The sequence below is a fragment of the Capsicum annuum genome, chromosome 9 (assembly GCF_002878395.1).
Source record: "Capsicum annuum cultivar UCD-10X-F1 chromosome 9, UCD10Xv1.1, whole genome shotgun sequence".
Lineage (NCBI taxonomy): Eukaryota > Viridiplantae > Streptophyta > Magnoliopsida > Solanales > Solanaceae > Capsicum > Capsicum annuum.
Genome location: NC_061119.1, coordinates 218,457,091 through 218,484,449, shown reverse-complemented (window position 1 = coordinate 218,484,449; position 27,359 = coordinate 218,457,091). Strand labels below are relative to the sequence as shown.

The 27,359-nt window shown below is 38.2% G+C and overlaps 3 protein-coding genes, 1 long non-coding RNA gene and 1 pseudogene across 6 annotated transcripts; 2 read left to right on the top strand and 3 right to left on the bottom strand.

Annotated features, from left to right (window-relative positions):
- LOC107840765 lies at positions 1-9,184 on the bottom strand. The gene is made up of 3 exons (XM_047396664.1): positions 8,359-9,184; positions 2,246-2,690; positions 1-1,564 (listed from the first exon to the last, which is right to left on the bottom strand). The coding sequence occupies exon 3, from the start codon at positions 1,252-1,254 to the stop codon at positions 499-501; it is 756 nt and encodes a 251-aa protein (XP_047252620.1). The 5' UTR covers positions 1,255-1,564; positions 2,246-2,690; positions 8,359-9,184; the 3' UTR covers positions 1-498.
- Positions 1,523-4,152, bottom strand: LOC124887210 (heme oxygenase 1, chloroplastic-like). Its single transcript, XM_047396411.1, has 3 exons — positions 4,082-4,152; positions 2,246-2,456; positions 1,523-1,564 (listed from the first exon to the last, which is right to left on the bottom strand). The coding sequence occupies exons 1-3, from the start codon at positions 4,150-4,152 to the stop codon at positions 1,523-1,525; spliced, it is 324 nt and encodes a 107-aa protein (XP_047252367.1).
- On the top strand, positions 3,749-19,794 carry LOC107852209 (annotated as a pseudogene).
- A 282-nt stretch (positions 19,795-20,076) lies between these two features.
- On the bottom strand, positions 20,077-21,925 carry LOC107840763. The gene is made up of 3 exons (XR_001665304.2): positions 21,477-21,925; positions 20,531-20,638; positions 20,077-20,429 (listed from the first exon to the last, which is right to left on the bottom strand). It is a non-coding gene; the product is annotated as an uncharacterized LOC107840763 (long non-coding RNA).
- A 324-nt stretch (positions 21,926-22,249) lies between these two features.
- On the top strand, positions 22,250-27,322 carry LOC107840762 (putative late blight resistance protein homolog R1A-3). 3 transcript variants are annotated; one of them, XM_047396663.1, is made up of 3 exons: positions 22,250-22,358; positions 22,448-22,514; positions 24,176-27,322. In XM_047396663.1, exon 3 carries the CDS (start codon positions 24,219-24,221, stop codon positions 26,949-26,951), a length of 2,733 nt encoding a protein of 910 aa, XP_047252619.1. In that variant the 5' UTR covers positions 22,250-22,358; positions 22,448-22,514; positions 24,176-24,218; the 3' UTR covers positions 26,952-27,322. The 3 variants fall into 3 exon arrangements, with proteins under 3 accessions (XP_047252619.1, XP_047252616.1, XP_047252618.1); XM_047396660.1 differs by lacking the exon at positions 22,250-22,358 and having other exon boundaries at positions 22,369-22,514; XM_047396662.1 differs by lacking the exons at positions 22,250-22,358; positions 22,448-22,514 and adding an exon at positions 22,899-23,729.
- Positions 27,323-27,359: the final 37 nt, after the last annotated feature.

The window sequence follows — 27,359 nt, the reverse complement described above, 5'->3', positions numbered from 1 at the left end:
TCTCCCTTATTTCCTTTTGTATCTGTACCAGCTTAATGTCCACCTGCACATTTTGTTGTTGAAATATTCTGCTATTTCTAGCATGCCATGTATGGTAAAGTGATGCTCCCCAAACAGCAGCTACAATTTCCTTTTTGAATTGGCTCCATCTCCTTGTTTTGATCCATTTAAGAGTAGTTGTAGTACTGCCACGTATAATTGTAATCCCCAACCATTGACTTAACTTATTCGTCAGTGGTGTTATCCATTCACAAGTAGCAAATAAATGCAAATGTGTCTCTTCCTTGTCATCATCACATAAACAACATTTGGTGTCATCCATCAAAATATTCAGCTTTCAGAGTCTCATTTTTGTAAGCAGTCTTTCTTGATAGGCTAGCCAGACTATTACCCGTTGTTTAGGTAGCATGAGTGAACTCCACATTAAGTAAGCAACCTGTACCCTTTATCGATTTCCCAGTAAAGCATTCGATGATACTGAGTAAATACCAGTTGTTGTCAGGATGTACCTATTCCCTCGATACCACTGCACCATCTGACCCTTCCCCAGTATTTAAATTCTAATCCTGGCAATTTTACCCAAATTGGCACAGTATACCACTCATCTTTTGTAAACTCCATGTCCTCATGCCATGCCTTGACTATGAGTGGCTTATTATCGAAATGGTATATTCCTTCACGTAAAACCTCACTCATGCCTGCCTGACTGTCAAATCTTACTAATGTAATGCCATTTTTCAACATTGAGACCTTATTCACTCCATGCTTACCCCATTTTCTCTTTATGTAGCTATTCAAAACTGAAAAGGGTGGATGTGCACCAGGTACATAGCATATAATAGTGTTCTTCCAATACTCCAATTCAGTTGATATATCATCGACATCAATTTCACATACCTTATCTCCCCCAGCTTTGAGAGGATAGACAAATTCGAGCTTAAATCCTGCATTTGACACTTTAGAAATGTCAAAATTATCCCAAATTGAAGCCTTCCGTTCTGTTTCTTCCTCCTTTTCCACTGCATCTGCCCAGGAACTTCTCCTAGCATCCATTTTCGTCTTAGTGATTGTTTCCCAGTCCCTCACTACCTGTGTAGGGTTAGGTACGTTAGTCTGAACATTCACTGTTCCATTAGATTCCTGCAATTCAATTGCCTTCTGTGGTGCTCCCAGTACTTCATCAAGGTCCAATTGCGATGGCAGTTCATCTTCACTATGTTCCGCAATTGCTTCGTCGTCACTTAAATTCTTCATGCTTGCTTGCTCCCCTGTGCACAATTGCCTTGAGATCCCTTCTTCCTTAGTTGTTTTGCATTTTCATGAGCTTCGATTGCCTTCCGAGATACGGTTCGAGCTCTCCTCCCCATGGGTGCGCACATTACGCTAACATGCGCTCAGAGAGAATTGAATCCCTAATGAAGGTTTGGTCTCTACATTAATGAGTCAAAAATTTTACTTCTGCAACTTTGTTCAGCTTATCTCTAACGTTCTGCAGCAGCTGAGAAAGGTCACCGTCCCATTTTTAGAATTCTAGCTCTTTCTTGTCAAGTATCTTTTCAGCTACCTATAAAGCAAGAAGAAGCAAGATTGTGGACAGTAACTGGTTACCTTTTTTTCCTTTAACGTTCGTAGGTCTAAGAAGGAAAAGAAACAATGCAATACGGTGACAACTTCTACAACAGCACTAGTTCTCGACAGTTTAGGATTACTCCATGTTACATTTCTTCTAATCTGAATTTATCATCTGCCGGACATTTTTTACACTGATTAATACTGCAATTTTCGTTTTTACAATGTTGTTTAGTTTGTTTGCTACTGTAATCATAATTTCAACAGACTAAGTTGATGTTAGGACTTAAGTGATGATAAAGACAGGGACTAGTAATATTTCAACTATCCATCAAAGTTGAAGTACTAACGAGTAAAAGGGATCGAACGCCAACATGGTCTAGCTTGTGCTCGCTTTGGATACTTCTCACCAGCACAGATATGGGGCAACTCTACCTAGCAAGGCTTAGGTAAACGGAATGAACCGCCTAGTATTTTTTTTACCACCGCTCGGATTTGAACCTCATCATATTTCTCCTCCCACTTCATTGACTACTAAGCCACACCCTTGGGTGTCCTCGGATACCTTTATTTCTCTCATTCCATATTTCTATGATGAAAATCTAGCTTTATATGCCACAGTATCAGAAGTACAATGTAGAATAATACTAAAAACTTCAAAGACGACATTACTGACCTTTCTCCCTTTCATTCGACCTCCAGCTGAATGCGCAAAGTAAGTGTTGTAAAAATGGCAAATAAATTCTTGAGGGTCCTTTTCTGATAGCTCCTCTAAGTAATGAGCATAGCTGACACCATGAGTTGACGGTTCCGGGATGGCATGACCTTGCTGCCTAAACCATTCCAAATCCTTTGCTAAGAACTCGGACCTTTCTAATCCTGTGTTCCTGAACTCATTGTCTGCAGTCAAACTAATGAGCACTAAGATTCTGTTTTTCTATGTCTCTGTGGAGAATGTGTGCTTGAAAACTGGAAGGCACAGATATCTTTGCCGTATGTCAAAATTAATCACTTCATGGTGTAAACTTCATTAGTGAAAAGCATTACTAAACATAAAGGGATACACTTTTCCGAGGAACCATTGCTTCCTTTTGTAAGAGGCACTTGATGGCTATAAACACCTGCATTTTTTGAGAATTAGACACAGGTGTGACAACCTTTTTAAAGAGTTCCAGCAACATAGATATATAGTACAAGTCTGTATTTAGGATAGATCCAAACATCATCCTAAGAAAACATTACTAAGTAAGCAAAAAGGAGCCAGGATTTTTAGTCTATGGGTTCTGAACCGTAATCTTTTTTGGGGAGTTAAATATTTTGACAAACTAAATAAGATTAATCTACTGAGTTTTGCCGAATACATTGAATCCCTTCCTCAAGAAGGAGTGAACCCGACCACTTCACGTTGAAGGTCATACTAATCTACGAACCACCCTTCACTATGATTTGTCCTTCCCGACCTCTCTTAAGCCCTTAAACGATCGTTTAGGTAGAATTAAGGCTGTCTATGTCCCTGTCAGTAAGGACCATTTAGCACCGACATAGCAACTGCAGAATGCTGTGCGACTCGTTTGCCGCTCTGCGACAGTGATTACCAAGAATATTGCCTTACAAGCTCATTTGTTGTATCTCCCTCATGTATTGTTATATCAGTTGAAATTCTAATTCACTTATTGATTATTTATGTGATGAGCTAAAGAAACGGACCTTTGACCTAACTCAACGCAGAAGCTAGTTGAAGAGGTGAGGATTGCCGGATATCATATAAAGAGGCCAAATGCTCCCTAACCATGATAAATTACTGAAGCAGATATGATCTCTTTCGTATTGTAACATATTTTTGAGTTGATAGAATTTTTAGTAATATTACTCAGTTGGGCATTACTAAATTTTTGAGTTCATGAGCTCATAATGGTTAACACGATCGCACACTCATTTTATTTGGTAACGTTATTTAATAAATGAACGGAAATGTGCATTTATATGGTGATTCTCTTGTTTTAGTTTAAAAGCAATTACTGAAATTTCATTTCGGAATATAGCTAGAAAGATTGAAGTTCAAGGATTTCATCATAGTTCTTACTGTTTAAATTTTAAATTTACCATTACATTATCATGTTTTAGCATTATTCTCTGGCTTTCTCTATATTTTAAATAAGGGACATCTATTTCTCGACTGCTTTGTACTGTTTATCTTTAGCAAAGGGTCTATCAGAAATATTCTCTTTACCTCTAAGATAGCGGTAAGGTTTGCGTACACTCTACCATCTCCAGATCCCACTACGTGTATAAAGCACTATACATTTTTTTCCAAGTGCACCCTTTTTTACCGAGCCAAAGGACCATTTATGTTCAACATTAGATTACAGGGACCTAAGTGAACCTACTATGTAAAGTTAAGGGACTGTTTGGGCTGATAAATTTTGCAGATATCATTTCAGCCACTCAAATTTTATCTTGGTTAGGTGCTCTTTATCTTTTGTTTTTTATACATTTGTTTATTGTTACTCACAATATTGTCATTTCTTCTATCCTTTTCTCAAATATCTCTTGCAGTGATCTTGAAGCTGTGTGATCTGCCATTGAAAGGTTAGTTTCCCTTGATTACTCTCTCATTTGATTAAAGTTTTAGAGTAAAATAACACTTGTAGTGGATTATCAATGTATAATTTAGCTCTTTGTACTATGTATATAATTATGTTGCTCCAACTCCTCAAAAATAAAGTTGTAAGTGAAGTGGAGTTTTGAACCACAATCTATTGTACTGGGAGTCAAATTATTTTTACGCGTTAAAGCTACTGAGTTTGGGACTAAACTCACTGTTACCCTGTGATAGCTATGATTAAGGCAAATACATTACCTGATCTTATTTAGTTTATGTGTGCCTTTTTAGCAAATCTGCGTATTTGTAATACCATTGACATCTTGCAACCTGCAGCTTTCAGGTCATAAACGCAAAGGAAAGAAACGAGAATACAGTAGATATGGCTCATGCAAGTGTGGTTTCTCTTAAGAGAACAATAGAATCGCTCTTGACATCCAATTCACCGATGCAATCTCTCATCTGTGATCAGAGAGTAGAACTTGGCGATCTTCATGAAAAAGTTAATTCGCTGGAAGTATTTGTCAAGAACTTTGAGAAAAACAATGTTTCTGGAGAAATGACGGATTTTGAAGTAGAGGTAAAAGAAGTTGCAAGTGCTGCTGAATACACAATTCAATTGAGAGTAGTAGAAACTGTACTGAGAGAAAATAAAAGCATCATAGGAATCATTCGCTCAAGATTTTTCAAAGGAATCTCGAATATAAGGACACGCCGAAAGTTTCTTAAATGCCTTCAACAATTGGCAAAGGACATTGATCATGTCTGGAAAGAGTCAATAAAGATTCAAGATAAAGGCAAACAAGTATCAAAGGAGTCATTGGTTCATGATTTTTCAAGTTCAACAAACGATATTCTGAATGTTAACAATAATATGGTTGGACGTGATGATCAAAAGGAAGGCTTGTTAGAAGATCTGGTGAACCCAAAGTCATCCCGATTGTCAGGATGGGAGGCATAGGTGAAACAACCTTAGCGAAAGAAGTTTACTATCATGAATCAATTCTACGCCGTTTTGATGTTCGTGCCTGGGCTACTGTATCTCAACAGCACAACATAAAGGAAATTTTGCTGAGCCTTCTGCAATCGACGATCAAAATGGATGACACGGTTAAGACGAAAGGTGAAGCAGAGCTAGAAGACATGCTGCAGAAAAGTTTAAAGAGAAAGAGGTACTTAATTGTCTTGGATGATATCTGGATTTGTGAAGTGTGGGATGGCGTGAGACGCTGCTTTTCGACTGAAGACAATGCAGGTAGTCGAATACTGTTGACTACCCGTAACAACGAAGTAGCTCGCGATGCTGGTACAGAGAATCTTTCTATGCAGATGAACTTCATGGATCAAGATGAGAGTTGGAACCTTTTTATAAGTGCAGCATTTTCAAATGAAGCATTACCATCTGAGGCTGAGACTATTGGGAAGAAAATCACAGAGAAATGTCACGGGTTACCACTAACTATTGTCGTAGTTGCGGGACTTCTCAAATCTAAAAGGGCTATAGAAGATTGGGAAAGTGTTGTCAAAGATGTCACGTCATTCATCACAAATGATCCTGATGAACAATGTTCACATGTGCTTGGGTTGAGTTACAATCACTTGACTAGCAATCTAAAAACATGTCTTCTGCATTTCGGAATTTTTCTAGAAGACGGTGAGATACCAGCGAAGAAATTGATGAGAACATGGATGGCTGAGGGGTTCCTGCAGTTGGAAAATGATTTGGAAGGAGAGGCTGAGAAGTGTTTGCAAGAGCTTGTCGATAGATGGTCTAGTCCTCGTCTGCAAGAAAAGTCTAGATGGAACAAAAATTAGATCATGTAAGGTTCATGATCTAATATATGATCTGTGCATTAGAGAAATTCAAAGGGAAAACATTTTTAACATGAATGACATTGTGCTTGGCATATCAGGTTCAGAATCTCTATATCTCAGTATGCAAAAAATGCATCCCTTTAAACGCGTGACTGGTGACAAAATTGATTATTGTCCCTATGGTCTTTATAGGGCTCTTCTTACCCCTGTACATCGTCAGTTGAGAGATCATGACAACAACTATCTTTTGAAACGAACCCATTCTATTTTCTCTTTTCATCTTCAGGATTCATATTATCGTATTCTCAAATCAGAGCTTATTCATTTCAAATTACTCAAATTCTTGGAGTTGAGACACATAGAGATTGATAATTTCCCTCTACAGATACTAAGCCTCATCTGGTTGAGGTACCTATCATTGCAATGCATTGTGAGTTTAGACATACCACCAGAAATTTGCAGGTTATGGAATCTGCAGACATTCATTGTTCGAGGACGTGGTTGATCAGTTGTAATTACTTTTCCTGAGGAAATTTGGGGACTAATGCATTTAAGGCATCTTAAACTGCCGAATTTTTTTTTGCCAGATTGCCCAAGTGGATCTGTTGACAAAGGAAGGCACTTCGATTTTTCAAACTTACAAACTATATCTTACTTGTCTTCACGTCGTTGCACGAAGGAGGTTATTATGGGGATTCAGAATGTCAAAGAATTAGGAATAAGAGGACATGGATATTAGATTATTCGGGACTTTGGGCCTCTCAACAATCTTGTCTATCTGCAGCAACTTGAAGCATTGAGCTTTATATATTGTGATAGTGAAAGCTTTATAGATTGTGATAGTGAACTTTTGCCAGAAAGTGCAAAAGCTTTTCCAGCAATGCTCAAGAAGCTGAAGTTAGAAAGAACTTCACTTAGGCTAAGGTGGTCGTACTTGGACATCATAGCTGAATTGCCTAAACTCGAGGTGCTGAAGCTGATGGATTATGCTGCTTATGGCAAAGAATGGCATCCAAATGTTAGGGGATTTACTCGATTGAAGCTTTTGTTAATTGAATATTATAATCTCAAGTACTGGAAAGCCACAAATGACAATTTTCCTGTCCTTGAGCGCCTTGTGCTTAAAGAATGCAGACGTTTGAAAGAGATACCCATTGAGTTTGCAGAAATTCACACACTACAGCTGATTGAGTTAACAAGGTGTCTTCCCGAACTTGGGGAATCTGCAGCATGAAATTCAAAAGAACAAGATGTCACGACCCGAACCAGGGCCTGGCCATGACGAGCATTTCGAACCATGGAGGCCCAAAACACCCCTATTTGTCTGGTAATCATGCACCTTATTCATATGATCAAAGTGATGCGGAAGAAACACAATACAACGGAAACATGGTCAAAAATCATATGTGTCACACCCCTTTTTACGCACTCCAAAAATGTGGTTATAAATTAATGTTCGAAAGGGTTTTAATTATTACGTGACAAGAAATGAAAATTTGCTTTGGAAAAGGATTATTTACATTTTTTACTCATAGTCGCCACTTGACATAATCTGGTGTGCCAAGTCATCGTTAGATAATCCTTTTCAAAACCAGTTGACTCTTTAAACTGGTTTGCGAACAGAGATTCCGGCTAAGGAATTCTGTTGACCGAGAGGAAGGTGTTAGGCACCTTTCGATCCCGTGGTTCAACCACGGTCGCTTGATAGTGTATCGACTATTTTTGGCACTAAGAAATGTATAAACCGCACAAAAAAGCACGCAAAATAATTAAACAAAACAAAACAATTCGCAATGTAAAGTCCAGTCCAATTATTACAATTCGAACTAAAAGGGACTGAGAGTAAACCTACGCTAATCCTAAACTAATGCTCTACCCGACGCCTTAGGCCTTCACCACGAACGTCCTCCGGGTACATGATACCTCGGGGCATTCCCCGGTGAATAAATATATAGACAGATACTTCGGGGCATTCCCCGGCCAAATTATACAATTGAATTAAATACGATAAACTAGAAAGAAACATTCACACGCACATTCCAACATCCAACCAAAACATCAATCTTAAATTCTTGCCTACCCGAACATATATTGCCTATTCATTTCAACCTAAACACGATCCAATCATATTCACAAATTTAAAATTTTATTCCGGACTAAACAGAACAACTAACGAACTAACATTAATCTAAAATCATTCTTTTTATCAATTTCTCGACCCGCCCCGCGAACTTCCCTTTTTTATCAATCACATTATGCATATAATCATCACATCAGAACTTCAACAAAAAATCCACCAACCATGGTTGCATCAACATAATCAAGACAATTCAACAAATCAAGGTAAAGAAAAGGGAGTTAAGAAAGTGGACCTTTCGATAATCAATTTTAGTTGAATAATGATGTTAAAGAAGCCCGAATTTCGAATCCCGAATAGAAGACCTCAATCGGAAAAACTCCCAAGCTCGGTATCACCAAAATTGAAGCTCTAAACTTGATAGACTGCTTTCGTCGATAATAGGGAAATTCCAAAATCCAAAATCCTCGAACAGAGAACCCCAATGACGAATAAATCCAATCAGTGTCCCGCAATCGCCATCTGAACAAATTTCAAACCAATAAGAAAACAACGAAATGAAACCCAAAACTAAATGTTAACTCAACTTTTCTCAAAAGATCCAAAACACAATATCGATAATAATCCTCCAAAAACAGACAAACCCGAAGCACCTTTAAAGTCCGATAGACAACTGACCCCGATCGAAACTCAATGAAACATGTTTTCATCAATAATGAAGAAATACGAGACCAAAGTCCTCGAACAAAACCCCAACAGCGAGCAAAACAAATCAATGAGAAAAATCCACCCTGACAGATTTGGGAGTCAATAGAAAGTCTCGAGATGAACGACACCAGCCCGGTATCGAAAACCCCCTAAAAGCACGACATCAGAAATAAATCGCGAGCCAAAGAAACCAAAGTCGCTGAAATCTAATAGAGAACTAACAAAACCAATCCAAATCCGAGCTCGGGTGAGCTACAAAGGTAATAACTGAGCAGAAAATAACCTGTGAACTACTTCCGCTGAAAGGTTCACCAGAAAAACTCAACAAGAATGACAAATCTCGTGCAGGCTTCGCTGTTTATCACCGGAAATCGCAAGCTTCCCTTATTTCTTTTGATTTCTCCTTCTTTCTATGCGTGTGCATGTGATTTTTTGTATAGAATAGAAGATGGGTTCCTTTTCTGGACACTCTCTGTACCTATGTGTTTATGAATGAAGAAGAAGGATCCTCCAATGAAAAATCCTTTTTTCTGTTTACTTCCAAAAATAGCGTGCGTATTGATGATGGAGTGGTGTCTTCTATTAGTGAATGGAAATTGAGAGAATATGGAGAGAGTTTGATTCTTTGTACATGCTTATCAGCCCTCTGTTTCGTATGTGAGTGTGTGTGCGTGAGTTGTTTTTGTGAGGGAATCGTGAGGAAGAAAGAAGAAGAGCATGGAATGCTCTCTATTTATTTTTTTTGATTCCAAAAAAATGGCTTTTCCTCCGTGTTCCTTTTGTGTGTGTGTGTATGAGGTGAGGGTGGGGTATTGGTGAGGTAGGTGGGGTCACATGGGGTAGGGGATAGTGGTGAGGTGGGGTAGAGTTTGTTAGGATAGGGTAGGTAGGTGTTGTTTTTTTAATTGGGTGGGTTGTTAGAATATTAGGATAAAACAAAATTAGCTAGGGGGTTGTTATTTTTGTCATTTTGTGGAGGGATTATCACACGGGTGAGGGTACAAGGTAGGATAAGGTAAACAATACGTAAAAATGATATTGGGGAGGGACGAAATTAGGTGTCTACAATATGTAAACAATAATGGGGAATAATGTCCCACAATCTCAATCAACACCTCGAAAATCGTCTGCGAAATCTCTACTACATGACTGAAACAAGTAACTATCTGAAAACTGGGACAAGGCACCCAGCAGACCCAAAACTAATATAAGATAAAAGGACCACAGGACAAAAGACCTTTCGAAACATATAAGGCTCACCACTTGTCTCTGCAACTCTGTCTGAATGATCTACTGGTTCTCTTGACCCCTAGACAGGGCCTTTGAATCTGAGAGGATGGAGAGGGGAGAGGGTCAGTACAAAAGTACTGGCACGCAGAGATATCAAAGCAAAACATAATATTTTTACAAAATATAGTTGAGAGCCATTATAAAACAATTTCGTATCAAATCATTTGAAAGCACATGGGTGTAATGCAATAGTTTTTCTCAACAGTAATGAAATGCAACTGCAACTGAGCTAGGTGGAATACCTTACATAATTTACACCAACTGTCAAACCTCAGTTTCCACAAAGATTAGAGTATAAGTGAGGGAGAGACACTTAAGACCACACAACATGGTGTCTCGACCCAATGGTAGTGCCCAAGATCACTTGGCTCGGGCTCCTACCTATAGTCCCAATTTGGGAATGACATGAAGTCAAGTACACAGATCGCTTAGCCTGGTACCAATATTCTGTGTCGGCAAACACATTATTCCAGCGATGATTCCTTGTGTCTCAAACGCCTTCTTCGGGAATCCACCTTTCTCATATAAAATCAATGCATTCAAATTTCATTTTTATTTTCAATCACATATCGTATTTTGAAGGGTGTCGTCATACCCGACTTGCAATTCATCAAGGTCACATCCACTGATGCATAATCATGTAAAAACCATGTGCTTCATCATTTACAAGTGGTGAACAATATTTATTTCAAATTCATGCTCTCTTTTCTTGATCACAATATAATATGGAGTATCGAAACATTATCATGGGAATTTGAAAATAATTTATCATTCATATTTATCAACTTCCATGGAAAATCTCAAATCACATATGTATGGTTTCAACCATTGAAGTATATAGGCAAACAATTCCCATGACATAAAGAAAATGACTTAGAAATCATATTGAAAGCAAGATATTAGCATTTGATTGAAAACCCCCATTAAAAGCATGCATGTTCATAAAAATACAACCATGAGATTTTTGGATAACCCCACGTACCTCTATTTCCAAGGATAATAGATGTTTCTTGAAGCTTGCGGATTGGTAATTCCGAATATGTAATTATCTTTGAAAACCTACAGTCAACTCTTGAACTATTTGGATTTTTATTTTTGAAACCCTAAGGAGAATCTTGAGCAGTTTTGATGAACGAATATGTATTTTGGGGTCCTTGGAACTAAATCTCGTATTTTAGGGCTTAGTAAGGTTGGAAAAGGACCACTTTGTCCTCAACACGGAGTGTTTAAATCACTAGAATTCCTTACATAGGCGCCGCCCATCCGATTGCCTATGTTCATATAGGCACTGCCTAGGCTATCTCCTATGTTCACATAGGCGCCGCCTAGGCTATCGCCTATGTTTTCCAGTGGCCATGGGCGATTGGTTAGGCGTCGCTTATCACTTTGAAATGTTATAACTTCTTGCTCGGGTGTCGGATTTTAGCCAAATAGATATCGTTGGAAAGCTAACTCAAATACCTATCATTTGCCACATAGTAGGCTCCCTAATTCGACATATATAGAGATTTATGGTCGAAGGAAGATGACACACTTTACAACGCCCACTAAAACTTAATCGATCAAAATAGTTTCGACTCGTCCTTGAGTTGAAGGACCTCAATGGTCTAAATTCAAGATTGAGTGGATTTCACATGCTACACGATAATTAACATGTCGTATTGGCATAGGATTTTATGGGTTCGGGATTAACAACGCATTGAAATCATGGTCTATATTGTAGCCCGAATTGCGGAGCGTTACATTATCCCCCCTTAGGATTATGCGGGACACAAACAGACATGATTTTAAGCATAATAAAGGACTAGGAAAGATAAGATAGGAATAGTACCTTTTGTCTTCTCCTCTATCGAAGCAAACAAATTGGGATATCTAATTCTCATGTCATCTTCTGACTCCCAAGTTGCTTCTTTGACTTTCTGATTCCTCTACAGTACCTTTACTAAGGTTACCTTGGGAAGTACCACCCGGTATCATGTGTTCCACCTTCACTTGCTGACAATTCAAACACTTGGACACAAAATCAGCTACATTACATTTCATGTTATTCCACCAATACAAGGTTTTCAGATCATGGTACATCTTAGTAGAGCCTGGGTGAATGACATACCTCGAAGTGTGCGCCTCATTAAGGATTCTTTCCCGTATCCCATCGACATTCGGAACGCACAACCTACCCTGAAATCTTAGAATACCATCGCCACCAATTTCAAACGACATAACCTTTTGTTGACCCATATCTTTCTTGATTTGCATCAAGATGGGATCTTCAACGTGCTTTTCCTTAACTTCAGCACAAAGAGATGACTTAGCTAACTCATGAACAATCACCCCTCCATCTTCGGAATCTAAGAGTCGCACTCCTAGATTTGCAAGGCGGTGAATATCCTTTACCATCTCTTTCTTTCTTTCTTCTACATGAGAAAGGCTACCCATAGACAACCTACTGAGGGCGTCGGCTACAACATTTGCCTTGCCCGGATGGTAATGCAGACTTATAGCATAGTCTTTCAAAAGCTCCATCCAACGCCTATGCCTGAGGTTCAATTCTTTCTGTGAGAAAACATAACATATTGTAAACTCTTATGGTCTGTATAAATATCAACATGCACTCCATAGAGATAGTGTCTCCAGATTTTAAGTGCAAACACCACGGCTGCTAACTCCAAGTCATGAGTGGGGTAATTGCGCTCATGCACCTTTAGCTGCCTAGATGCATAAGCTATCACCTTACCACGCAACATCAATACACAACTAAGTCCCACACGGGATGCATCACAATAAACCACAAAATCATCTACACCCTCGGGAAGGGTAAAAACAGGAGCAGTAGTCAGCTTGTCCTTCAATTTCTCAAAACTGTTTTCACACAAGTCAGACTACAAAAACTTTTTTTTTTCTGAGTCAGTTTAGTAAGCGGAGTAGCTATGGAAGAAAAACTCTCTACGAACCTTCCGTAATACCCCGCCAAACCCAAGAAGCTCCGAATATAGGTAGGAGTCGTGGGCCTGGGCCATTTGCTCACTGCTTTAACTTTCTGGGGATCCACTCTTATCCCACCACTAGACAAAATATGCCCCAGGAAGGCAATAGCATCTAACCAGAATTCACACTTAGAAAATTTGGCATACAGCTGATGATCCTTAAGGGTTTGAAGGATAATTCGGAGGTGATTGGTGTGATCCTCTTTGCTATTAAAATAGATCAGAATATCATCAATAAATACAATGACGAACAAGTCAAGAAACTAACGGAACACTCTATTCATAAGATCCATGAAGGCTGCAGGGGCGTTAGTCAACCCGAAGGACATAACTAGAAATTCGTAGTGACCATATCGGGTTCGGAAGGCTATCTTGGGTATGTCTGACTCCCTAACTTTCAACTGGTGATAACCCGAGCGAAGGTCTAGTTTTGAAAAACACTTGGCACCCTGAAGCTGGTCAAAAAGGTCGTCAATCCTAGGAAGAGAATATTTATTTTTAATCGTGACCTTATTCAGCTAACGGTAGTCTATGCACATCCGAAGGGACCCATCCTTCTTTCACACGAAAAGCACGGGTGCACCCCATGGGAAACACTAGGCCGAATAAAACTTTTGTCTAAGAGATCTGCAAGCTGTTCCTTTAACTCCTTTAGTTCTGTGGGAGCCATTCTATATAGCGGAATAAAAATAGGACGAGTGTCTGGCAACACATCAATGCCAAAATTTATCTCCCCATCAGGGGGTATCCTTGGGAGATCTTCGGGAAAGACTTCTGGGAATTCATTCACTACAGGGACTGACTGCAGAGGAAGGTTTCCAACTTTTGAATCCTTTACTCGGATTAGATGATACATACAACCTTTGGAGATAAGCTTTCGGGCTCTAAGATAAGAGATAAAGTGACCTCTAGGTTTAACAAAACTCCCTGCCCAAACAAGTAGTGTCTCATTCGAGAAAGAAAAAGTGACCTTTCGGGTTCTGCAATCAAGGGTGGCATAACACGAATGGAGCCAGTCTATCCCAAGGATGGCATCAAAATCTATCATATCCAGTTCTATAAGGTCTGCCGCAGTTTCCCTACTATGAATAGATACGACACAATTTCTATATACCCTTTTAGCTACAACAAAATCACCTACTAGAGTAGAAACAGAGAAGGGTTCTACAATAACTTCGGGCTCAAACACGAAACCAACAGCTACATAAGGGGTCACATAAGATAAAGTAGACCCGGGATCAAGCAATACATAAACATCACGAGAAAAGATTCATAACATACTGGTGACAACATCTGTTGAAGCTTCCACCTCCTGGTGGCTAATCAAAGAATATAACTGGTAGCGACCACTTCCGGCAGCTGAAGGGGCACCCTTAGGAGCTATGGAGGCGGCTTGGGACTTAGCCCCCCCCCCCCCCCCCCCCCCCCCTTTACTCCAGCACATGGACAATCTCTTTGAAGGTGACCCACTTTTCCACAAGTATAGCAGTTTCTCCCCTCAAACCAGCACTTCCCTAGATGATTTCTTCCGCAAACCTCACACCACGGATGAGTACGACGCTGCTGGGCCACACTACCCTAAGACTGTGTACCTAGAGCTTTGGACCCATGAGGAGTCTGAAAACTCTGAGTTTGTCTGTCTGTCGGTGGTCTGGTTGCTGACTGTGCATAATTCCAAAACTTTTTCTTCTTCGACCAATTATTACCCCAGTTACCACTCTATGGATGACTCTGGTGCTGGTCCACAGATCTAGCTCTCTTAGTCTATCTGTCTTTCTCTCTAGATTCAACAATCTTTTTCTTCTTCTCTTCCACTTGATGTATATGAACAGTCAGTCGAGCAAAGTCTAACTCCTCATTCAACATAGCCTCGTGGCACTCAAGTACCAGGTCATTAGTAAGGCCAGATGTAAATTTCCTCATTCGGGCCCTCATATTACTAGTCAACTCTGGTGCATAGTGGGCTAGTTTATTAAATTTCAAAGTGTACTCTTGGACACTCATACTACCCTGCTTCAGATTCATAAACTCTTCTGCTTTGGCCTCCCTCAACTCCAGAGGAAAGAATCGATCAAGGAAGGCTTCCACAAATTTGCCCCAAACTGTGGTCTCAACACTTTCACCTTTTTCATCTTCCCAGTCGGCATACCACTGAATCGCAACGTCCTTGAGATGATAGGTTGCTAATTCCACCCCTTCAACCTCATCCACATGCATCATCTTAAAGATCTTTTCCATCTCATCCACGAACTCCTATGGATCTTCCTTCACCTTGGTGCCAATGAACTTAGGTGGGTTCATCTTCATGAAATGTCCGACTCTAGTAGCCTCAGATGTAACAGATGTAGACCCAACATCTTCCGATCATTAAGCTTGGTTGGCTACCAACTATGTCAGCATATGAATAGATCGTCTGAATTCTACATTTGAAATATCTCCCTGAGCAGTTGGGGGACGGTTGACATTAGTCCGCAGAGCCCGAGTAGACTGGTCGGGACTCCAAGAGTAGGGACAAATTCTAGAGTGTGAGCCCTGTTATGGGTCCGCATCCCATGGGTGGGACGGACCTCATCTGCCTGAGCATTCTGATCGATGATATGATGTGGAGGCATAATTGTGTTTTCTGAAACACAAGTTATCATTGATTAAGGGACAGTTCAGACTCTGAAGCACGAACTAAATCACAAAGAAGGGAAACATTTCCTAAATACCTAGCAGCTTCCTGCTTATAAGTGTGACGCGCTACATACCCATAAACAAGACTCTACCTGACGCGATTTTGCAGACACCCTGGGACCATGAACCGTGCTTTGATACCAAGTTTGTCACGACCCGAACCAGGGCCTGGCCGTGACGAGCATTTTAAACCATGGAGGCCCAAAACATCCCTATCGGTAATCATGCACCTAATTCATATGATGCGGAAGAAACACAATATAACGGAAACATGGTCAAGAATCAAATGAAAATAATAATGGGAAATAATGTCCCACAATCTCAATCAACATCTCAAAAATCATCTGTGAAATCTCTACTACATGACTAAAATAAGTAACTATCTGAAAACTAGGACAAGGCCCCCAGCAGACCCAAAACTAATATAAGATAAAAGGACTGCAAGACATAAGACCTTCCGAAACATAGAAGGCTCACCACTTGTCTCTATAACTGGTTTTCTTGATCCCTAGACTGGGCCTTTGAATCTGAGAGGATGGAGAGGGGAGAGGGTCAGTACAAAAGTACTGGCATGCAGAGATATCAAAGCAAAACATAATATTTTTTACAAAATATAGTTGAGAGCCATTATAAAGCAATTTCGTATCAAATCATTTGAAAGCACATGGGTGTAATGCAATAGTTTTTCTCAACAGTAATGAAATGCAACTGCAATTGAGCTAGGTGGAATACCTTACATAATTTACACCAACTGTCAAACCTCAGTTTCCGCAAAGATTAGAGTATAAGTGAGGGAGAGACACTTAAGACCACACAACATGGTGTCTCGACCCAATGGTAGTGCCCAAGATCACTTGGCTCGGGCTCCTACCTATAGTCCCAATTTGGGAATGACATGAAGTCAAGTACACAGATCGCTTAGCCTGGTACCAATATTCCGTGTCGGCAAACACATTATTCCAGCGATGATTCCTTGTGTCTCAAACGCCTTCTTCGGGAATCCACCTTTCTCATATAAAATCAATGCATTCAAATTTCATTTTTATTTTCAATCATATATCGTATTTTGAAGGGTATCATCATACCCGACTTGCAATTCATCAAGGTCACATCCACTGATGCATAATCATGTAAAAACCAAGGTGCTTCATCATTTACAAGTGGTGAACAATATTTATTTCAAATTCATGCTCTCTTTTCTTGATCACAATATAATATGGAGTATCGAAACATTATCATGGGAATTTGAAAATAATTTATCATTCATATTTATCAACTTCCATGGAAAATATCAAATCACATATGCATGGTTCTAACCATTGAAGTATATAGGCAAACAATTCCCATGACATAAAGAAAATGACTTAGAAATCATATTGAAAGCAAGATATTAGCATTTGATTGAAAACCCCCATTTAAAAGCATGCATGTGCATAAAAATACACCCATGAGATTTTTGGATAACCCCACGTACCTCTATTTCCAAGGATAATAGATGTTTCTTGAAGCTTGCGGATTGGTGATTCCGATTATGTAATTATCTTTGAAAACCTACGGTCAACTCTTGAACTATTTGGGTTTTTATTTTTGAAATCCTAAGGAGAATCTTGAGCACTTTTGATGAAAGAATATGTATTTTGGGGTCCTTGGAACTAAATCTCGTGTTTTAGGGCTAAGTAAGGGTGGAAAAGGACCACTTTGTCCTCAACACGGAGTGTTTAAATCACTAGAATTCCTTACATAGGCGCCGCCCATCCTATTGCCTATGTTCACATAGGCGCCGCCTAGGCTATCGCCTATGGTCACATAGGCGCCGCCTAGGCTATCGCCTATGCTTTTCAGTGGCCATGGGTGATTGGTTAGGCGTCGCTTATCACTTTGAAATGTCATAACTTCTTGCTCGGGTGTCGGATTTTAGCCAAATTGGTATCGTTGGAAAGCTAACTCGAATACCTATCATTTGCCATATAGTAGGCTCCCTAATTCGACATATACAGAGATTTATGGTCGAAGGAAGATGACACACTTTACAACGTACACTAAAACTTAGTTGATCAAAATAGTTTTGACTCGTCCTTGAGTTGAAGGACCTCTATGGTCTAAATTCAAGCTTGAGTGGATTTCACATGCTACATGATAATTAACATGCCGTATTGGCATAGGATTTTATGGCTTCGGGATTAACAACGCATTGAAATCATGGTCTATATTGTAGCCCAAATTGCGGGGCGTTACACAAGAAGACCTCGGAAACAACCCCCTGGATGTTCGTATCTCCGATCCATGTAAGTATATTCTAATATTTATCAGGGTCGCACTCTATTTCTCATTCCACAAGTCAAGTCGTACACAAAAGTTATTTAGCTTTGCACCATATTCTTTCACAAAAATAACTTAGACAAAATTTGGTTAAAATCCTACTTAAAATATAAGAGAAATTAACAAGAATATCCGTTATATTTGAGGGTAGTTCAAAATGGCCCTTAAATATATTTTTGTGCAGTTCTGTTACTTTAGTTTAAGCTTGTTAAATGTGGCAAATGGATTGTTTGGGTAATGTCCAACGCTGCCATTAAATTACAATAAAAATAAAATGAAGAGTAGATACTTGTTCTCTTTGTTGTCATTGCACACGAATTTTAATGTATCGATTGTATAAATATTCTAGTAAAATGAGGTTTACTTGGATTCAACTCTTTTATGATATAATTGAAATATCAACAAGTGAAATATTTTGTATAAATTTTATCAAGATAAGTATATATTTATCAAGGTTACACACAGTTTCTCATTTTCACGTCACATCATACAGTGTCTTATGAAGGAGAAGAAGTTTATTATCTTGATGTTTCAGAAGATGATGATGAATGTTGATGTTGCAGAAGATGATGATAATGAAGATTCGGATGCTGATGCTGCAAAACATGATGATAATTACGATCTTAATTGGTTGTTCGATGTTCAGGATAACCTGTAATGTAAAAGGAAACAATGGATTAACAATTTGATACTGTTATAGACTGTTGATGCTAGTTCATCACCCTATGTTTTTCATAAATGTAAATGTATTACGTTCTTTGGTTTTATAGAGTCTATGAAGCGTGTTGTGCCTATATCCCATATATTAAAAATACATATAAAATTGTCAAAAAGATATTAAAAAAAAAAAAAAGGTGATGGTCCATATAAAAAAAATTAAGGGTCATGTCTTCCATAAGTTGTAACTGCTCCAAATTATGTCTAATCACCTCCCTCCAATATTTCTTCGGTCTACATCTACCCTGCCTAAAACCATCCATAGCTAGTGTCTCATACCTCCGCACTGGAGCACCTGAGCCCCTCCTCATCACGTGCCCGAACCAACGTAATCTCACTTCTCGCATCTTATCCTCCACCGAAGCAACTCCCACCTTCTCCCGAATAATCTCATTCCTCACCCTATCTTTTCTGTTATGTCCACACATCCATCGCAACATTCGCATCTCTGCCACCTTCAACTTTTGGATGTGCGATGAATTCAAGAAGAGAAAAAATACCTAGGAAACAAAGCTGTGGAATACAACAGTTTTCTTTAAAAATAACTTGTTTATCAAGGATTTAGACGTACAAATTTTTTGGTCTTTGCCAAATACTTTCGGAAACAGTCTCTCTACCTCCACGAGGTAGTAATAAGGTCTGCCTACGCTCTACTCTCTTCAAGTTCAAATCAGAGGCACTATATTTTTATCCTTTGACTTTCTAAGTGAAAATTCTAGATCTGCCACTGTCGTCAGCCCATTTTTATAAAGTTTATAAGCTTTGATGTTTTCTTTCTTTCCTTCTTTGTATAGAACTTATACCTACACAACACAACACAATTTTTCGACGAAGGGTGTGCTGACTACCCTTTGATATGGGTGATTCCGTCCATGCTACAACTAATCGAGTTACAAAACTGTAGTGCAAAACTCGTGGCTTCTGCAGGACGAACTCAAGAAGAGCAAGAATGCCTAGGAAACAAAGCTGTAGAGGTTAGTTATTACAATGATCCAGGTGAAAACAATCAGTGGCGTACACAGAACTTTCTGCTGTAAACCCGGCTATCACAGATAATACTTATGAGCCAGATAATTGGACTACGGTTGGCCAAGCTATTGGACCAGGGTCTAAACCGCAATAAGAGATTTACTGCTCACATATAGACTGTCTCTCAAATTGATTAGCCTAACACAAACTGCTACATCCAAAAATACTTTGGACAAAAGGCAGAAATAGGAAGTTCGGCCAAACAAGCTATTAGTTTCCAACAAGCCTTTGATCTATAGTTAGATCAAGGTTCATCAAACGGTAAGAACTTCATCTTGTCCGATGCTTCATAGGCCAAACACGATATACAAGCACCACATTACAATAGAGGAAAAAAGAAAACATCGCTTTCTATGAGGCTGGACAGCCCATAGTTAAGTATCAGCAACATTGAGAATGGAGTAATGATGTAACACTTGAATTATAATCAAGTTATTATACACCATAGACAGAATTTAAACGCAAAAAGAAACACAACTATTCACAGAAATTTTCAGGTTTCGACCATCGAATGTACAAGTTAACAGGAAACAAAGCGTAAAGTTGTGCATCAAGAGAATATCAATCGGAGGATGGCCCCGGAGAACTTGAAAGACTTCTCTATCTCTTCCAGACAATGGTTCTTCTCGTTTCTAGTCCAGTTCTGAGCAAAAGCATCGATGAAAATGGATCATGTTAAGTCGTTACTAACAAGTCGTTTTTTGAAAAGTTGAAAAGTTGTAAAGAGGGGATGAAGGATTATACTTCTGCAACTTTGTTCAGCTTATCTCTAACATTCTGCAGCAGCTGAGAAAGGTCGCCGTCCCATTTGTAGAATTCTAGCTCTTTCTTGTCGAGTATCTTTTCAGCTACCTATAAAGCAAATAATTTCAGTACTAAATTAATTATAAAAAAATATGATGCATAGAATTCTATAAATTCTAGAAAGCAAAAGCATAAATTAGATTCAGTGGGTCTCACTTGTCTGCCACAAAAAAAAAGTTCATCAAAATTTCAAGATTCTGCTCACTTTATATTATTTCCATGTTTGATTAATTTTGTTTGACACTATTTTCTTATTATTCCGTTCAGTAAATACTAACATTCTTATAATTTCTTAATTAAAAGTTTTTTGATATGTTTACGATACAAGTTTCAAAAATCTTTTTGTTCTTTTCTTAAGCTTTGTGAAAGTCAAACTATAACAAGCAAAATGAAATAGAGAGAGTACTTATTTGACCATGTACAATTGAGGATTATTTTGATTTAGGGATGACAAGGGGTGCGGTGCAATTGTGGGGCGAACCTGCAACCCGCCCGGCATCTATTTTGAAAAAAAATATTTCAACTCGCCCCACTTAACCTTAAATCTGCATCCCCAGCATAGCCGAAAACACGCCCCACTACATAACTTTAAGCCCACACGGTCCATCCTAGCCTAAAACCCACCCACCCCGTTTAATTTACCATCCCTAATTTTGAACTTACTACCAAAGACAAGAAACTACTTTTTTGCAATTTTCTAGAAGCATGAAGAACACAAAGAAACTGAAGAAAGAAGGATAACAAGTCATAGCAGAAAACATTTTTGCAAATATAAATAAAGTCATTGTTTTCTAGGAAAATTTCTTCAGTGTCACTTTGAATTTTCACTCAAAATCGAGGTGTGATGTAATACATAATAATGAACAATATAATATAGTAACCTTACCTTTTGGCCACTTAATGTTCAGCAAATCATGATTATTAGAACACTTCTTGTTTGAGAAATAGTAAGTTAGAAGAAATTGGCTAAACAAGTATTTTGAAAGTTCATCAACAGAAGAAAGAAGAATCAAATTCGAAGATTGTTAGATGTTGAACAAATGTAAGTTATAGGATTCAGAAATTATTTGGCTAAAGCAGTAGTTTAAAGACCACTAACAGAAACAAGAATCGAATTCCAAGATTATTAAAACCATTCACTTTATTCTCCCAAACACTTTATTCTCCACAGTGGTGAGGAACTTGTTCTGCTGCTATCACTTTACTTATTCTCCAGAATATATTCTTGCAAACTCAATGTTATATTTCATGCCACGTTGTATGTAATGTGAAGTGTGATTGGGGCGGTCTATAAGTTGTATGTAATGTTAGTATCATAATAAAGGTGAGTACTAGATGCTTTACACTTTGCAACATATTAGTGGCAGACAACTAATATATATATATAATCTGTGATTGGTACAGTATATTTCTACATAATTCCACAAGTGGGATCCGGCCTCCAGGTAGAGTCAAGTGTATGCAAATCCTAAATTAGTGGAGGCAAAAAGATTGTTTTCGAACGACACTCACTCAATGTATTAATTTTATCAAATTAGTTATAAAAAAAATATAGTGATAAAAACATGAAAATTAATAAAAAAAGCAATACATAGCATTCAGAAAAAGGAACATGACATCAAAAATAATAGGATAACAATTGAAACATAATATAATCATCTTTTGTTTTTATTTTGTAAAATAGAATAAAGGTATATATCTATAAAGCATCTTTTTATAACTTTTTATCTTAATGAGAAGGCAAACCCTTTGTTAGTCACTCAGAGAGGTATGCCATTTTTTCTCTTGATTTTAATCTTTGATTACCTTCTACTATGTCTTTTTGTTTTTATATACTCATATTTGTGTGTTTTATAGTATTTTGTTGCAGTCATCTGTTGCTTCTTCCCAACTTTCTTCCTGTATTCACAAACATCATTGAAAGGTTAGTTTCCCTTAAATACTCATCTTTCTGAGTTAATAACTGTTAGTTGAGTGGCCATCTGAAATCAACCTCAACAACATAGCATACATACTGCCACCCTGTAATTTTTTGTTAAGGATGTTACTGAGGATCTCGGAGAAAAAAATTACGCACTTCGTTTAAATAAGAATGATCTATTTGACATAACCCGAAGTTTAAAAAGCTAGAGAAGACTTTTGAATCGAGTAAAACATCTAGTACCCTCCTAAACTATGACCAAATTTGTCACGACATACTCCAACTTCATGGGAGTCCAATTACCCTTCAACTAAATTTAGCATATTTTTGTTCACCTTTTTAGCTGATGTGACTTTTGACGTGGTCTCCATTTTTATGTAATAAAGTTTCCACGTCAGCACAAAAAGACGACAAAAATATGCTAAAATTGAGTTCAGGGTAATAGGACCCTGTGAAGTTGGAGTGCGTCATAGTAGCTTTGACCATATGGTTTTAAATTAAAGTTATGTCAATATACAAAAATGCCTTTTAATCTTATAGTCTAAATATGACTCATGGAATGTAGAAATTAAAGTATTTCCAAAGGAGGAAAGAAGTCATTCTTTTTTCAAACGGATTAAAAAGGAAAGTATCGTAGGTAATTCTTTTTGAAAAAAAGGGAGTATCTTTTTGCTCCAATTATACAGTGGACAGCCAAGGTCCATTTTGATTTGTTTGTCTTTTTACTTGACACCAAGTTAAAGAAAGTCACAGAGACTTTTGAATTATGACCGTTTAATTTTATGGTCCGACTTTCTAGCAAAGTTAGAAAATCCTACTAGTGGGGTATCGGGAGGGTGGGGCGGCATACGCAGACTTTACCCCTACTATTGTTGGTTTAGAGAGATTATTTCTGATAAACCGTCAACCCATCTGCAGAGTCATAAGAGCATTTAGTAAGTGTTCAAGTTGGGATGTGGCTCGAAATAATGGAATCAGAACAATAACACAAAGACTCCTAGAAACCACAAAACTAACTGGTTGACCCATCATATAAAATAATCATCAGACTTGATCACAATCAACCACGTGGTCAATCTGATAGTACTCGGAGTTGAATTTGTAAAGTTACATAAAAAGAGCAGGGAAGAAGGGAATTAGTACAACATATCCTGTAAGTCTCATAGACCATCACCTAAAGGCCATGGCAAGGCGTTATGTATGTGACATGTATAACAGGTAATTATATCATCACCTACTTATGCTCCACTGCTTATCCAGTCGCGTGCTTTTGTGATTGACTGAGACTGTCTTGGTATTGGATGAAATAGTTAAAAGATTTGCCTATTAGTAACAGGTAATTATATGTCCTAGGTTCTGTTAAATATTATTATTTCTCTAATCTTTAACCGAATTCAAAGAGTTGGAGATTAATAGATTCAAAGTGCAAAATTATATGTAGTAACATAACTGACCTGAACGTGAAATAGACTCAATGCCAAAACAAGGGTACCAATTTTGGTTTCAACACGAATACTAATAAATTACAAGATCAAAGCTATTTTAGAAATTGTGAGTAGCGAAGAGCAATAAAATAACCTAATCTTATTTAGTTTACACTTGCCTTTTTTGCCAATCTGTGCGTCACATTATCTATACAACCATTGACCTTTCGCAACGTGCAGCTTTCAGGTCATAATTGCAAAGGCAAACGTGAATATAGTAGTTATGGCTCATGCAAGTGTGGCTTCTCTTACGAGAACAATAGAATCGCTCTTGACATCCAATTCGCCGATGCAATCTCTGATCTGTGATCACAGAGAAGAAATTTGCGATCTTAATGAAAAGACTAGTTCCCTGGAAGTATTTGTCAAGAAGTTTGAGAAAAACAATGTTTCTGGGGAAATGACGGATTTCGAAGTAGAGGTAAAACAAGTTGCAAATTTTGTTGAACACACAATTCAACTACGAGTAACTGAAGTTGTATTGGCAAATGATGAAAATCTGAGAGAAAAGGCACATTGGTGGCTTTCTGATAGCCCGCAACAAGTAGAAGAGGGCATTGATCGTATCTGGAAAGAATCAACAGAGATTCAAGATAAGGGCAAACAAGCATCAAAGGAATCAACGGTTCAAGAGTTTCACAGCTCATCAAAAGATATTCGGAATGTTGAGAACAATATGGTTGGACGTGATGATCAAAGGAAACTGTTGGTAGAAGATCTTACTAGAAGCTACTCTGGTGAACCCAAAGTCATCCCGATTGTTGGGATGGGAGGCATAGGTAAAACAACTTTAGTGAACGAAGTTTACAATGATGCGTGCATTCGTTCTCATTTTGATGTTTGTGCCTGGGCTACTGTTTCTCAACAACACAACGTAAAGGAAATCTTGTTGAGTCTTTTGCGTTCTACAAAGGGTGGTACAATTGACATGAACGATGAAGCAGAGCTTGCAAGCATGCTACAAAAGAGTTTAAAGGGCAAGAGATATTTAATTGTATTGGATGACATGTGGAAAACTGAAGCATGGGATGCTGTGAGACTATGTTTTCCAAGTCAAAACAATGGGAGTGGAATATTATTGACGACCCGTAACACTGAAGTAGCTCACGATGCTGGTACAGAGAATCTTTCTTTGCAGATGGATTTAATGGGTCCGAATGAGAGTTGGAACCTTTTTAAAAGTGTAGCTTTTGCAAATGAAGCATTACCATCTGAGTTGGAGACTATTGGGAAGCGAATTGCAGAGAAATGTCACGGGTTACCACTAACTATTGTCGTGGTTGCTGGACTTCTCAAATCTAAAAGGGCAATAGAAGATTGGAAAAGTGTTGCGAAAAATGTCAAGTCACTTGTCACAAATGATCCTGATGAACGATGTTCACGTGTGCTTGGGTTGAGTTACAATCACTTGACTAGCGATCTAAAAGCATGTCTTCTACATTTCGGGATTTTTCGAGAAGACAGTGAGATACCAGTGAAGAAATTGATGAGATCATGGATGGCTGAGGGGTTCCTGAAGTTGGAAAATGATTTGGAAGGAGAGGCTGAGAAGTGTTTGCAAGAGCTTGTCGATAGATGTCTAGTCCTCGCCTGCAAGAAAAGTATAGATGGAACAAAAATTAGATCATGTAAGGTTCATGATCTAATACATGACCTGTGCGTGAGAGAAATTCAAAGGGAGAACATTTTTATCATGAACGACATTGTGCTTGAATTTGATTCAGGATGGACATATCTCAGTATGCAAAAAATGCAGCCCTTTAAATGCAGAACAAAAATTGATTATTGTCACCGTGGCCTTTTTAGGGCTCTTCTTACCCCTGTGCATCGTCAGTTGAGAGATCATGACAGCAACGATCTTTTGAAACAAACCCATTCTATTTTCTCTTCTTTTTGTAATCTTCCAATTAATTTTCTCAAATCAGAGCTTATTCATTTCAAATTACTCAAAGTCTTGGAGTTGAGATACATAGAGATTGATCATTTCCCTGTAGAGATACTAAGCCTCATCTGGTTGCGGTACCTATCATTGCTCTGCCATGAGGAGAATTTAGACATACCTCCAGAAATTTGCAGGTTATGGAATCTGCAGACATTCATTGTTCAAGGGCAGCAGACATACATTGTTCCTTCAGTTTTAGTAACTTTTCCTGAGGAAATTTGGGGACTAATGCAATTGCGGCATCTTAAACTGCCCAGATTTAATTTACCAGATTGCCCAAGTGGATCTGTTAACAAAGGAAGGCACTTGGATTTTTCAAACTTACAAACTATTTCTTACTTGTCTTTGGATTGTTGCACGAAGGAGGTTATTATGGGGATTCAGAATGTCAAAGAATTAGGAATCCGTGGATATGAGACTGACTCTAATAGTATTCTAAACAATCTTGTTCATCTGCAGCAACTTGAAAAATTGAGTTTTATATTTTGCTTTGCCCATTTTCCAGCAAGTGCAAAAGCTTTTCCAGCAACGCTCAAGAAGCTGAAGTTGGAAAGTACTTTTCTAAGTTGGTTGTACTTGGACATCATAGCTGAGTTGCCTAACCTTGAGGTGCTGAAGCTGATGGGTTTTGCTTGTGATGGCGAAGAATGGACTCCAAATGTTAGGGGATTTACTCGATTGAAGATTTTGTTAATTGAAGATTATTTTCTCGAGTACTGGAATGCCACAGATGACAATTTTCCTGTCCTTGAGCGACTTGTGCTTAACAAATGCCATAATTTGAAAGAGATACCCATTGAGTTTGCAGAAATCCACACACTACAACTGATTGAGTTAACAAGGTGTCTTCCCAAACTTGGAGAATCTGCAGCACGAATTCAAAAAGAACAAGAAGATCTCGGAAACAACCCCGTGGACGTTCTTATCTCCGATCTATGTAAGTATATAGTATTTATCAAGGTCACACTCTGTTTCTCATTTCCACAAGTCAGGTCATACACCAAAGTTATTTAGCTTTGCCCCATATTCTTTCACAAAAATAACTTTGACAAAATTTGGTTAAAACTCCACTTAAAATGTAACAGAAATTAACAAGAATATCTCTTATATTTGAAAGTAGTTCAAAATGTCCCCTTTAATATATTTTTGAATAATTTTGGTACTTTAGTTTAAGCTTTCTAAATGTGAGCACATTTGGTCTAATTGTTACTACCTCCGTCTATCAATAGTTGTCCACTATTAACTTGACACATAAGTTAAGAAATAGTAAATAATAGGGCTAGTTTTACCATATTATCCTTTGAATCTAATAAATCTAATGCTTTAGAAAACACATTGGATAATGAATCGTATTTAATGTTAAGGGTAAAATGGGTAAATTATCCATTGGTTTCAAAATGGACAAGTATTATTGACATTTAT